General features: G+C 36.8%; 1 protein-coding gene across 3 annotated transcripts in view; it reads right to left on the reverse strand.

Annotated features, from left to right (window-relative positions):
• Window positions 1-15,469, reverse strand: part of LOC122531935 (rap guanine nucleotide exchange factor-like) — a 227,733-nt gene that overhangs the window by 151,789 nt on the left and 60,475 nt on the right. For all 3 annotated transcript variants that reach the window (XM_043660268.1, XM_043660271.1, XM_043660272.1), the window contains exons 3-4: window positions 6,325-6,452; window positions 4,719-4,802 (exon numbers count right to left, since the gene is read on the reverse strand). In XM_043660268.1, the coding sequence (XP_043516203.1) occupies window positions 4,719-4,802; window positions 6,325-6,452 (212 nt within the window). The remainder of the gene's footprint in view (window positions 1-4,718; window positions 4,803-6,324; window positions 6,453-15,469) is intronic.

The following is a 15,469-nucleotide window of genomic DNA, read 5'->3' on the forward strand; positions in this document are numbered from 1 at the left end:
TCTTCACGCAGACACGAGAATTCGACGCGACGATTCCGCCCAGCGGGAGGGCGAATTGCGTCAGAGAGTGACGAGGTGCGAGCAAGCCACTGCGGCTACGACGTGCGCGTACTCGGAGGTCCAAGGGTACGCGCGCTCGCCCCTGTTGTTTTACTCACGCCTGTCGAGTGCTGCGAAAAAAGAGGAGCGAGGGAGAGGGTGGCGCGCACGTGCAGTGCCGGAAAGGCCACGCTCTTTTCCTTCTTATCCTGAAAATCGATCGTTAAGACACGCTGCATCGGATGACAGACACCGGGGGAGGGAGACACACGCGTGCACTGCTGACCATCGGCCAGACACTCCGTAAACACGCTCTCTCGTGTCCTCGATACTTCGACGTGTAATTCCTCCGATTCGGTGCAGCTCCCTTCCGTACAATTGACTATATTTTATTTTTACCGCTCTCCCTTCCGTCGAATCTTCCGTGATTCTATCAAAGAGACGCAATTTTCTCTTTCCCTCTTCTAATTTTCCATCTATCTTATCGTTTCGTAGGTAATCTCAATTCCAAGTGGAACACAATCATCCCGAATGATGCAAATCTTCGATTTTCGATTTTTTTCTTTTTCTTTTTTTTTTTTTTTTTTTTTTTTTAACAAGCTGCGTGATTCTTCGACTTTCTTCCTCGTCGGAATTTCGTAATCTCTCTTTTCATCTGCTCCTCTTCTTTTCTGACGCGGTGCGCGATTACCCGTTTCGCGCTCCTCAACGATTTTCACCGATCGCACGCCACACGTCCATGTGCGGTACAGCGTAGCGTGTACCTCGCCGTGGAAACGCCGAAGGGATGGGAATCGCTCGGGATTGGAATGCGATTCGCGGGGTTCAGTCGGTATTAATCGCAACACTCGCAACAACCACCACGATACACTCGAGAAGACTGGAGTCCCTCTCGGTAGGTGAGGTCCTCCCCCCCCCCCCCCCCCCCCCCTCCCTACCCCCTTCTTTCACTCTTGTACGCTTTCAGTGTTGTACCGAGTGCCTCGTGGCCACCGGCGTGTCGCCTCGTCGCCGCCACGCGAGCAAATCCACGGCGGAGGGGGTTGTTCTCGGTTCCCCCGGCGTGAAAAATCGATGGGGGCTCGTTTTCGGTTTCATTTGTAACCGTAAGACGTCAGGCCAGGGATGGACAGTTTAAAAATGGATAGTGTCAAATTGCCCATCCGGTAGCCTCTAGTAAGACTAAATCGTAGCAACATGGCAAAAAACACTGGAAACTGTGTTTCGCGGATTATCAAATTAAACGAGAAATTTCTCTAGAAAGATTAAACGGCCGCCGTGTTATTTTATTGTTTAAATGATGGCACAAAGTGACAAATTTAAAGAGACGTATTTTAGATTTATCGAGACTAGAATTTCGAACGTATCTGAAGAGTATTTGGGTATTTCAATGTTTGCTAGTTGTCGAATTGTTTTCTTAAAATTTGTAAGGAAAGATCAACTTGTACAGTGAATTAGACAATCAAAGTGATGAATATCTAATCACTTTGAATCATAAGGGCGTTATTAAACTGGTAATTGAAGAGACAACAATTTTCATTCGAAAACTCGCCTTTCGCACTGAAATGCGAACAACTTTGCTCCGAGGGAGCAAATAATTTTGAGAGAGGCTCTCGTGTTTAATGTGTCCCTTTCTGAAGTAAGAATCTCCGTTCTAAGAGAACCACATATTTCGATACCTAGTCACGGCCCTGCGATCGAAGTCTTTCTCTCTCTCTCTCTCTCTCTCTCTCTCTCTCCCTTTCGCTGCTTCTTTCGCTCTAGCACACTTCACGTTACTCACTATATCCGTCCTTGTCGCTCCAGAGAATCTCTCTCTGTTCGTCGACTCGTCTATCTGTCCTTCTCTCGCGCGTGCTTCTTCCTATATCTCTGTCCTTCTCCGACGCACTCCGACGAAGCTGCTCGACTCGACTCGGCTCAATTCGTAAATTCTCGGCACGATTACGAGATGGCGGGGCTGCGCGAGTCGGAGCGAGAGCGCGCGCTTACCGCACGAGTCGGAGAAAGACGGCAGCGCCATGAAAGAAACGGAGCGAGCGAGTAGAGCGTACTAGGAAGAATGCCGAGTGAGTGAAGCGTACGCGAGGTGGCGTTGGCGCGAGCGAGACGGACAACGCGTGAGAAAGCAAGCGAGTGAATAGGCGCGAGACCGAGTAACGCGGTGCATGAGAAATAAGGAAGAAGGATGAACAGATGATAGATGAAGAGAGAGAGAGAGAGAGAGAGAGAGAGAGAGAGAGAGAGAGAGGAAAAAAATTGGAGTAAATAGACAGAAAAAAAGATAAAAATAAGAAAAAATTCTGTCGTTGAAAAAGAGAGAAAGAGAGAGAGATGAAAATAGGAAATCGGAATAAAGAGGTAAAAATAAAAATATTCTATCGTGGAAAGAGAGAGAGAATGAGAGAGAGAGAGAGAGAGAGAGAGAGAGAGAGAGAGAGAGAGAAAGGTGAAAATAGGAAATCGGAGTAAAGACACATACACAAAAAGAAAAAAAGGATAAAAATAAAAATATTCTATCGTGGAAAGAGAGAGGAGGTGGAAAAAGGAAATAGGAGTAAAGAGAGAGGAAAAAAGGCAAAAATAAAAATATTCTATCGTGGAAAGAGAGAGAGGTGGAAAAAGGAAATCGGAGACAGAAAGGAAGATCAAAATAAAAACATTCTGTGTGAAGAGAGAGAGAAGATAGGTACATGTGCACGCATACGTACAGAAACTAGGAAGAGAAAAGAACAAATTGGAGATAGAAATGCCTCAAAGAGTAATGAAAGAGGAGCACGAGAAACGGGGAAAACAGAGAGAGAGAGAGAGAGAGAGAGAGAGAGAGAGAGAGAGAAACGGTGGTAGAGTGGCGGCGAGTACAGAGAGACACGGAAAGTACTTAAAACGTAGCCACACCCGCGGTTAGACGGCGAATTTTTTTCTCTGTTTCACATCCTTCTGAGGGAGAGCAGAAGCTGTGAAGGAGGAGCCGCGAACCGCACGTGGGCTTCGCACCGACCGCTTTTGCAAAAGTATCGCGACTAAGTAAACGGGAATAAGAAATCTAGCGCGAAATGTTAAAGGTGGAGAATGACTAAGAAAGAGAGCGTGTCAATGCCAACGCGCGTGAGAATCGGACAAGTTAAACGCAAGAAGGAACGACTGAACTGATGTATGTACATACATATGTTGTGATAGAGCGCGGTGAAAAATTAAAAAAATTAAAACTTTCATTCAATTGATCCGACATGGTCTGGATGTCGATTGTTCAGAGGAAACGAGAACAAGCAAAAATTGGCGTTTGTACGAATCGAAGGCAAAGGACATTTTTCTTTCCGCGGTGATTATATTACATTAAAAGTAGATTATCAAACACATTCGCTGGCGCCGTACGTCCCGACGCACGTATACTTTGAAGAAACGAGGTTACACGATTAATGAGAATTTCCGTGGTTCGAGGGACACAAAGAGAGAAAACTGCGACCGTAACCCTGGTACAGAACGATTTATGAGCCTGCTCCGGGTGTGTGATATACACCATGATCGTGAAGTTGCAAAACCTCTTTCGAAAAGTACCACACTCGTATATTTTATATCGGTTCTGTATGACTGGAAACTTGCATCATTTTATATTTTTTTTTTTTTTTGGTTGTATTTCGTTCTTAGATGCGCTGTTTCGTCATCGAGATATATCGTTGCTGTGTTATCAGATGGCCCGTTTCTTACAGTTATCAACTAGTTCTTCCATTAAAACGTAAAAATGGAGTTATATACGTATAAATTTGATCGATGAAAGTCATGATCGCACAGTATTAACTGCACATTATTATTAACCAAGTTAATATTCATCGATAACCTAAATATTCAACATAACCTGCGCAAGTGTGTTTTTTTTTATACCACAAAAGTTTTAGACAGTTGTTAATATAAACGAAACGAAAAATTCAATCATATGAATATTTTGTACACCCAGTGCACATACAATGTCTCCATAAATATACATATCTACGTCCCACGATTGATTTCTATCTCGGCAGCTTCTTCCCGTAGAACGAATCGGTATTATATTGAAAACAAGAGGAGGCAAAAGTCAGAAAAAAACATACTTGGTTATGTGAAATACACGTGTAGTAACTCAAATTATCTTATCATTGCATGGTTAAAATTATCGTGTTATCATAATCCTGGACTTGCAACTTTCTCAGAATACAATATTAATTTGAAGTTTAATTAGTATTTAATCTAAGGAAAAAGATAGAAAACAACAAGTATAATAAAATATTCTAGTATTTTCATAAGCCATTCTAAATTAGTAAATCAAATGATTAATTGAATCTGCGAGGTGATTTTCACATGCAAAAACACGGCGATGTCCACAAACGAAATTGCAAATGCTTAATAACAGAGATCTCCGTGCGATCCAACATAGCCACGTGAATTTATCGTGTTTACCGAGACTTGTGAGAGTCTTGCATTTGCAATGTAAATCTCACGCGAAATTAAAGCAAACCGACCAGCACCGTGGGCCATTTGAATAAATGAGATCCATTTGTTTGACACGAAATCGACCGCTTTTCGATTTCTTTTTACGCGTGATTATCAATAAATAATAAGTAAAGAAGAAACGTGCTGTTATTGCACGAGGACCCTGAGAGAGACTGGACAAGAAATTAAAAGGTGTGGAGAGATTTTCTTACCTTGAACGAGGCAGAAACATTGAACCGTCGATGAACACCGAGCCAGAGAGTAGTATGTACCAGCTTGTGGCCAATTCGCCGGTGCTGAAATATTTCGAATTCTATTAATACTTTTTTACCACATTTAAATGTTGAAGATACAAAAAATACGTATACAAAAAATAATTGAACTCACTGAATTTTATTTACTGAAATTTATTTATACTTTTTTTTTTTTATATATATGTACAGCCCCGTTTAAAGATTTGAAACTACGATTTTAATTTTTAAATAGAATTGATTAAAATTTCAACGCTATAAAGATATGATATTTTTTTCGAAATGTCAATCTACTCCGAATTTTTGAGTGACATTGTATATCTGCACATATTTTAATCTACACGTAACTCATTGCAAAGAAACTTGTACGTACGTAATTATATTCAAAATTGAAAATATAAATTTTGTGTGTCAAATGATTACGCGATGTGAGACGATTTTTTTTGTGATAACGAGTTAATATTTCAACTTCAATTGAAGATTTAATTTCAATAGTTTCAATTACCATCAGTTAATCGTGAAAATCCCGCTTTTTACAGGTGACCCCACACACACCGGAAATTCGCGGCTCCGTTACTAAGAAAATGGCGACTAACAATTAACTTTACGAATACAAAATATCAACTAGTTATTCATAATCGTAAAGTACATCGTTCGCTCCTGACGAAAATACACTCCTCGCAGCGAAGTTATGCGTTATTATATATCGATAAAATGTTTATGACGTACAATAACAATTAACTTATATAAACTACAAATTTATTCATAGAACTCGTTTTCAGCCTCTCTTAGAACTAATTCAAGTGTACCATGAAAGTATTAAATGAATGCCGCCGCCATCTTGGTTAAATTAAAAAATCTTCTCATACAATGAAATTATACAACTTGATAAAATTATATTGTATATTATATACAATAGTAGTTTACTAAATGAGCAAGTTCAATTGCATTAAGAATTAAAGCTATATTTACACAAGTTTGTATGTATTCTTGTCGAAATTAAATATAAGGGATCATATGACCAAGTACTGAAGTTCATTGAGATACATATTACCAGTTACAACGTTTTATATTCTTTACCTTACTCTCAGAATAACGTCAATATGTATAAGTGGAACGTTTGTTCTACTTACTTGAAAATACTTGTTGCGTTATATTCTTTTCCCACCAAGGTAAAATGTGTTTCCCTTTCACTAACAAACAACATCAACCTGTTCGTTAAAACCGCGGGAACTAACTAAACAATATATGCATTGTCTAGTGACACCTAGAATCTCTTTTTACGACACTCTACTAGGCACAGCAGAGGTCCAGTGGTAAAAAAGGAACGTGTCGATAAAACAGTTTCCAGTATAGAAAGTACGTCGATAAGGAAATTTTCTACTACATTTTTACCACAACTTCCATTTCGGATAAAGTAGGGACTATTTTCATAACAGAAGTGCAAAATAATTCCGCGAAACGAGAACGAGCGGCAATTCAAACGATCGTTAAACTCACACAGCATCGTATTGAATCTGGAAATACTCCCGACGTGAAACGAATTAAATTTTATATATACACTTACTAGTAGAGTACGTGATTTGCATGATGCCTTTCGTATCGTACAATTTTGCAAAGCCCACGAAGAATGGAATCTCTGCACGGCCGTAACGCTTCCAGACCCAGTAGACCATAATATATGATCTGTAGATCCTGAAATACAACAAATTTTATTTAATATAAGATCATAAATTCCATTGTGTCATTAAATAAATAATATTAATCAGAAAAGAATCACGATTAGTATTCAACTTTTAAGATGACGAATTGAATAATAATAACAATATTCAATATTTAAATTTCAAGAATGGTTTCTACTTTTATAAGCTCATTTATCATAAGACGATAACAATCTCTAAGATTAAAGAAAACAAAACGTACGTTTAATTTAAATAGCAATTAAATTTGATTGAAAATTTAAATATCATACGAGTATTCTTTTATTCCAACAATTCTCATAATAGTTTGAAACGTTTTATAATCGATAGCTGAGTGCGAGGAGCTTCTTCTAACGTGAATTGTTGTATTTGTAAGGTTCCCGAGCAAGTGTACTTGTGAAGAAGTAGTAGAGAAGTGTAGTATTCGAACCTACAACAGCTCACGATCGACGTATCGATGGTAAGTGCGACGCAATCTACAAACTCGAACGAGGCTCGCGCCAACGCAATTGCCTCTAATGCGACCCTAATGTGCCCTGTTATCGTACACAGTGATCTCAGCGCTATCGTTATCCAAATTGATCATCTGAACAGTGTTTATTAACCGTGTCGACGCAGCCGAGCAAATTCAATAAAATGATTTTATTGTCTTCAAAAAAAAAAAAGATTTTTTTCCTCTTCTTTTTGATACTTTAATTATACGATCATTCATTTTCTTTTCTTTCCTTTTTTTCAATTTTTCGTAGCAATTACAGATTTGCAATATTATTGTATATATATATATTAAAAACAAAACATTCTATTCCATTATATAACTATATATATATATAAGAATGTGGAATACAATTTTTCTGTCAGATGCTTCGTTTTCGAAACAGTTGAGTTTGAAAATTTATCAGCACACTATTAAGGCAACTTTCAACGAATTATATTCAAAGTCTATTTTCTTGAAAATGATGCCACGAAAAAAACTTCGTTCTACATTTTTGCATAGTTTAGAATATATCTTCGTGTCGATTATTCGCGGAATTAGCCGAATTGAAACATAACTGACAAATATTCAAACTCGATATCAAATTTTATTCCTTCTTTTTGACTCGTTCTCACGTAGAATTGAAACATTCTGTGTGTATATATATATATATATATATATATATATATATATATATATATATATATATATATATTATTATACATTTATATTATTACTTTTTTAAAAATTTGAATGATCTTGCCTGTTCTTTATCGTATTATAAACTTGTTCCTGTCCCCTGCGCTTTCATTTCCTTGGTGCAAGTTTTATACGGCAGTCGCCGGGAGTTCAACCCTCGTATATAGCGGATAATTTTATATTCGCACGCATGCCAGGTCATGTTTGCCCCGATATTATATTTCTTTCTCTACGTGCCCGGAAGCAAGTTTTTTTATTAAACTCTTCCATCGTTGAACACGTCACACCATCCGTATCATACATTTATACAAATTGACTTACATTTCGTTTTAAATTTCCCAAAATCACCGATCCACTGCTTAGATATATAGAGAAGTTGGTGTAATTATCGCACGTGTGACAAAAAATTCGTGTCTAAAAATTTCCATCGAAAATCCAGATAATTCCAACGACGCTCGCCAGCAATAGGTTTCCCACGAGCTGGCATTCAACCTGGGGAGGTTGTAATTAAAGTCGCTCGAAAAGTTAATATACTTGAATGTACTTCCGGCGAGGGCGTAATAGCCGAGGCGCATTGTCGGACCTGTGCATTGTTCTCAGAAACAAGCGACGAAACCGAACGAAAAATAAAACTACCAGCCGGCTTGTCCGGTGTCTTTGAAACTATCAGACGAACAACAACTGGCGAAATGCAGAAATCGTTCGACGCGACTCCTTGTTTAATAGTTGAACGCGGAGGCAGATGAAGCGTGGATTACGACGATGCGGGGGGGGGGGGGGGGGGACGAAGGATTCAATTTCCACGCTTGATTTGCCGACGAGATGAGCAGAGAAGGCAGAAAGTGGCTCGACTTTCCGTGAAAAGAACCGGGGAACTTTCATCGATGAACTTTTCAAGTTCGAGCAACCAAGGTGAGAATTAGTCATTTCGGAAATGAATTTTCCAATCCAACTAACGTTTAGACTGATTGATAAGTTCGTTCGTGTTACACGTATTCGATTTCTGTAATCTGAAAGTGAAGAATAAATTGTACATTATATCAAAACAAGTAGATCCTTGTGAAAAGATAATCGGGGGGAGAAGACCAAATTAATTAAATAATTACAAATATATATATATATATATCACATAATAATTTAAAAATAGATATATATGTATAATTACATTCTATAACTAAATATATATATATATACACACACACACAGAGTGATTTATTTAAAATATATTCTAAAATATACCAATGTGGTTTAATACTTTTTTTTACTGAGACTTTAATATTCTTTCGATTTATGATGAAAAACATATGTGATCCAATTAAAAAGAAATTAAGATGATATCGAAAATTTCGAAACCCCTCAAAACACATAAAAAATTGATACGCTATATTCTCCCTTAAAGCCATACAACTTTTGTATTAAACAATTTTTCATTAGACACATAATTTAAAAGTTATTTCAAGTGTGCAAATTACGTGGATCACCCTGTGTATATAAATATATATATTTTCTTTATAGCTGTATTTTATATGTAAAATTACAGAGACCCATCATTACTTAAAAAAGTAACCAACAAGTTTGCAGATAATACTGCAAATTTCCATCTGAAGATTTCAATATCTTCGTCAAAACGAAGGGACAAAGAAGTCGAAAAGAATTTTTCCACGAATTCTCCGAAGGTACCGAACGCAATTCGTGTTCGGCTCGAGACTCGCAAAATTACGCTAAACAACGTTACGTAGCTGAACGATGGATGAAGAAGGTTGGGTCGTTTGCGACAATTAAAGCCGCAACGCGCGCGACGTACATCATAACGCGCATCGACTTTCGCGATAATCGATGTTACGTGATTAACGTGGCGTCTTATCAGGGCGGAGGAGGAGGGCGGCTGCATCCTCCTCCACCAACGTAATTTAACGAACATGCAATTTAACCAACTTCTCAGATCGTTAGTCTCAGATCATCCCCATTGGTGAACTGGGAATATTCTCGGGGCTCTCCTCTTCTGACGTTTAACGCGCAAACTTCCGCGTGATTCGATCGTAACGCCATTACTCCCTGTTTATCCTTGCTCGTACGGAACAAACGGAAGTGCCGCATAGAAGAATTCTGGCGAATAGGTATATTTACGCCAAATTTACGAAGAATATTTGGTTCCTCTTCTATTGACATTAGCTCAAGTACAAGTCTCTCTCTTTGTCTCTATGAGCGTAGAACTTGATCTCTTCAGGGACGAATTTTTAATTTCAATTTTATAACAAAGTTACAACAGTTATATAACGAAAGAAATTTAATTAAATTTTGACGAATTTTTCATTTTAGCTGTAACAAAGAAATTTCATGTAATTTTATTTCATTTCTGGCGAATAAAGAAAATAACACGTAAAGAGATTAACGTTTACATTTCAGAATTTCGAAAAATGATTATTTTTGTACGATTTAGCGAATGGAAGTAGCTTTTTTTTTTTTTTATAGAACGTAAATTAACTTCGCATAATACGTGGCCAAGGGTGTTGATGCTCTTGCTTTCAACACTAGAACTATCAAAGTGGTACCAATTTATAATTTATAATTTTCTACCAATTTATAATTTTCATTAGATATTTTACAGACGTGAGGCAGCGTGTTTTTAGAGATTTAAATAATTTATCGGTGAAATATAATTCATTTGCATTGTAAAGTTTCTCCAATTCTTTGACTTGAATGAGTCTCTGATGGAAATTTTATGATTTAATTGCCGATTGTTCCAGTGTTAAGCAAGTTCTCCGCTGCGCGAGATGCGTTTCCCGACGCCTTACGCTTTCATCAAGCATCTACGTACGTAAATTTCAGAATGGAAAGTGATTTTAGACAGTCGCGTGTTTTGAAAGTCGTGTTTTTGAAAATCCATTCCTCTTGCGGGACGTGAAATTTCAGCGAATTTGAAGAGTAAGTTGGATTTCTTCACTGTAAATTGAAATAGTCGCGGCGTGAAATTCTCGATCGTAAATCATTCGCAAAATCGAAAATTTGACAAATTTCTCGAGCGGAGATTCGAACGTTCGAGAACGAAGAGTTATTTAATAGAAATACTTTTCACGAGTTCGGCGATTCGACGGTATCAATTAAAGGGCCAAAGCCTGCGCAATTTTCGGACTCCGAAAATTCGAAACATTCGCGGTATTCTTCGCGACACGATCGATACCGCTTGAAAAACGAAAACACACCACGCGCGTTCTCCTCGATCGATCGAAAGAGCAAATTGCATTTCTCTGCAAATTGCTTCGCGTGAAATCTTTCGATTCATTTTTTTAAATTGTCGCGATAAAAATATAAGAATTCGTTTGTTGCAATCTGTTGCAACAAACAAATCAAGAACTGCGAAAAACCGCGAATTTGATAGACTAAAATAGATTGAAAGAGCATCGAATATTTCCGTGTCGACGTAAAAATTGAAACAAACGAAATTTCCATTTCGGTTTATTTCCAAACGTGGAATTTCCACTATTCGCGATTTACTTGAAACTATATCGCTGCCTTCATTAGTTCCGTCGAAAGGTCATTTAAATGTCTAAAAATATACTGTTTCACATTTGTAAAGTCAAAATTACAAAATTGGCCATTTGACGAACCTTATATTCACTTAATACACAATGAAGCTTTCATTTCTACATTTCACGAAAAATCATTTAAATTTCTAAAAATACACTGTTTCACATTTGTAAAGTCAAAATTAAATTAAATTGATCATTTGACGAACTTTATATTAATTGATCATTTGACGAACTTTAAAGAAGTTTATAATGCAATAAAGTACACAAGCTTTCAAGCTTTTATTTTTACATTTTACGAAAGATCATTTAAATCTCCAAAAATACACTGTCTCATATTTGTAAAGTCAAAATTACAAAACTGACCATTGAACCTTATATTCACATTAAAAGAACTTTGTAATACACAATGAAGTACACAAGCTTTTATTTCTACAGTTCACGAAAAATCATATAAATCTCTAAAAATACACTGTTTCACATTCGCAAAGTCAAAATTAAATTAAATCGGTCATTTGAACATTATATTAACGTTTAAAGAAATTTATAACACAATAAAGTATCAGTACAGTACTCTAAAAGTACTGTTTTACATCCATAAAATAACAGAAATTATTATTATACAAATTGGTCATTTTGATCATTTCGGTAATGTTCTAGTGTCCTAAACAGGGGAAAATAATGACGAGCGAGACAAAGAGTAAACATCTGTGTTGAACGATGGAGAGAAGATTGCGGATCGAGATTCTCCACGGCGCCTGTCGGTCTCCGAAACGCGAGTCCTCCACCTCTCTGACCACGAGTTTTCTCTCGATCCTTCTTGGTTCGTCCCTTTCTTCCTTTCTTCCTTTCTGCCTTTTTTTTTTTCCTTGCTCGTACGAAAAGTGGAGCGAACACCGGACGACCTTCGCGTACGGATCGCATGAACATGCCCCGTTACGAGACGCCGATCGCGTAAGATTTTTAAAGGAGAAAGGCTGCCCGCGCTGCCACGTAAATATCAATTATTCCGACCCTCCGGGATCGTCCTAACAGCGAAACGAAATTTCTATCTATTACGGAACGGCGTTGTCCGCCGTATGAAGATGGATTAGGGTTGAGTCCCATCTGGCCGACGGCAGTTGGTTTTTCTCCATTCTCTCTCGATTCTGTTTCCTTTTTTTTTATTCATTCGAGACTGTATAAACGCACGCACAGCGCACCCTATGCAATCGGTTTCCATATCGATCTCGACGTTCGGTTCGCGTTCGATATCGTACAGGAAAAACGCGAGTCCAAGTTGAAAGTGGTTTTTGCCACTGGGAAAAAGTTGCCTCGTAACATGGCGGACGTGACGCGCGAGTTCGAGCATTCAAAAAACAACGATCGGGAGGAGATCGAGTTAGACCTCGGTTTTCTCGGACGATCGGGACGATTTATCGAGGAAGAGGCACGATCCGCGTGATTCGCGCGTAGCGGCGTTGCTTTTATTTATATACTTTCTACGTAACACAAATGTGTCAACCAATCATCACGAAATATCCTTCGTCGTGGTTTTTATATTATATACGTACGTATCTGAATTAATACGCACGCGTGTCGCGAAAGTGCGCAAGATGATTGAGTAACGCAATATTCGGCATAAACAACACGTTCGAAAATTGCATCAGTCATCGCGCGACTCAGAGATTTCGAATTATTTAATTGCAAATAAATTGCAGATTTCAATATACATTTTTTTAAAAGAAAATTTTAATGCAATATTGCGCAAAGTATTAAAGTATGTAAAATACAGTTGCACAGTGTTATTTATAACATTTAACACATGAAACAATCATCTACCAAGGTTCTATTTTTTTTTAATTATATTCTCAAAGATGTAATTCTAAATAAAAATCCGCGGTTTTATAACGTTTGAAAATTATATAGCTATATATATTATATAATTTTCTACTTATAATTGTACATAATATAATATATATAGCTATATAATTTTCAAACTTTATAAAACCGCGGATTTTTATTATATTGTAATTATATTATATTATATAATTTTCTATTTATAATCATACATAATATAATATGTATAGCTATATAATTTTCAAATTTTATAAAACCGCGGATTTTGATTTAGAATTACATCTTTGAGAATATAACTAAAAAAAATAGAGCCTTGGTAGAAGATGTGTTAAATGTTATAAATAACACTGTATTTTACATACTTTTCTATACTATGCGCAATATTGCATTAAAATTTTCTTTAAAAAAATTATTCTACGCTTATAATTTCCAATTATATTATAATTGAAAATTACAAGCGTAGAATAATGCAAATTTGATATCTGCAGAGTTCTGTTTATTCCCATGGGAGTTCTATAGATCCCAGTTCAAAAATTCTCGATCTCTGAATTCATTCCAAGATATATAAATATAAATATTTGACAATTAAAATAATTTAATCAAGAATTAAGTATCTCTGTCTATGAGGAAAATTAAACAAAAATTACCTCCGTCCTGCAAATTAAAATTTTCGTAATAGCAGCAGTTTCGCAAAAGCAAACGTAAACGATTTACATGTTGGACCATTTAACCAACCCGTAGATCTCTAAAATCACGACGGGACAAATGGACGATTTCCTTGCCTGAATCAAGGAACATTTAATCAAGCGCCACTTGAAACGAGGAAAGGTCTCGATAGTTGGAAATTAAGTTTGGTTAAATTGCTCTAATGATTACTTAAATGCATCGCGAAGAGTCGACGGATTATTTTCTACGCTAATAATTATTTTTTCCACGGAATAATTTATTCAAATCTCTCACGAATACTGTATGAATTCCACTTTACGTGCCTCATTATGAAACGTCAGGTATGCAACTGTCAGCGAGCGATTATGACAAATTTCCCTGATTATTGCCTGATTTTCTAAACAACTGGGAAAGAGTTGGAACTTTAGAGAAAATTATACACTGCTATTTAAAAAAAAAAAAAAAAAATGTACATAAATATGAAAAATATCCACTGGCTGTCGTGACTAATGTTTTATCAGATTATTAATTATATTGTCTGTCTACTCTCTTCAATTATCATTTCCACGTGAACAGAAGCAATCGAAGAAATTACAAAAATTTTATATACGAACCTAACCTCCCACGATCATAAACCGAAAATTCGATAATGTCACATTGAAAATCATTCTCAAGTAAATTCTTCGAAGATAATGATAATCAAAATTAAGTGCAAAGCAAAACACGTCACTAGGATATACGTCTGTTGAAATACTATTCAGCGTTTAAAATTTCCAGCTGAATATCCTTAAATCGAGTTCACGAGGTAAACGATAGGTAATGTAAGTAAACAGCTTCGTATATTATTCGAAACTCATCCATCCACCGGCTGTCACGACTAATACCTTTCAGGAGAAACATCGATCGCACACTCGATTTATAGAATAATGTTGGAAAAAGAAAAAGAAAGAAAATAGGAGAAAACGTTCTCAGACGATACGTACACACGTGTGTATGTATCAACGCGAGTGAATTGTTCCACGGACAATTGAAACGCGACGCGTTTGTTCCTTTAATCGCTGGTACACACGCTCCGGAATATTCATGTTTTTCTTTTTTCTTTTTTTCCTTTTTTTTTGTCCACTGAAAGGAATAAAGGCGAGCTCTTCGACTTTCTAAATATTTGTTACCAGTTACTGAAATAATATATTCCATATTCCTGTTTGTTTTTCCACCCCGGTCCCATGATCCGGCGCGCACATACTCGAACTCGAAACAAAAGCTTTCGACAATCGGTCGAAATGAAAACGAACTTCCGACGATCACGTTTACACGTGTTTTGACATTTCGACGAGCCTTTTACCCCTTGTAAATTCGAGACCGACGCGTTTTCGAAAAAGAACTTACAATTAGCCAAGTAAATTTCACTTCGTCGCACGATCTGCATTTATGTGCGATGTGGAGTTTTTTAAAAAGAATTTGAAAGAATCGAAGATTTCCTATCGTTGTCGAAAAATAATTTCTATTTGTCGTTACACGTAATCGATTGGACAAAATTAAGAGCAACAATCATGCAAAAATTTGTTAATCGGGTGGGTATACAACGTGTATACTTTAGTTGATTAACGAAATTATTAACATGAGGAAACAAATGAGAATGTTCATTAACACTGGAACAATCGTGTCAAAATATTCTACGTATATACGAGTCATTATAAATTAAATGGTAATTAAAATAAATAGATTCGTACAATTACGTTCCAGTCCAAGCGGAAATTAATATTAATTTTAACAAAAACATCCGTGTTTTTTTTAAACAAAAAACAAACT

The sequence above is a fragment of the Frieseomelitta varia genome, unplaced genomic scaffold, assembly GCF_011392965.1.
Source record: "Frieseomelitta varia isolate USP_RPSP 00005682 unplaced genomic scaffold, Fvar_1.2 scaffold_428, whole genome shotgun sequence".
NCBI classification, from domain to species: Eukaryota; Metazoa; Arthropoda; class Insecta; order Hymenoptera; family Apidae; genus Frieseomelitta; species Frieseomelitta varia.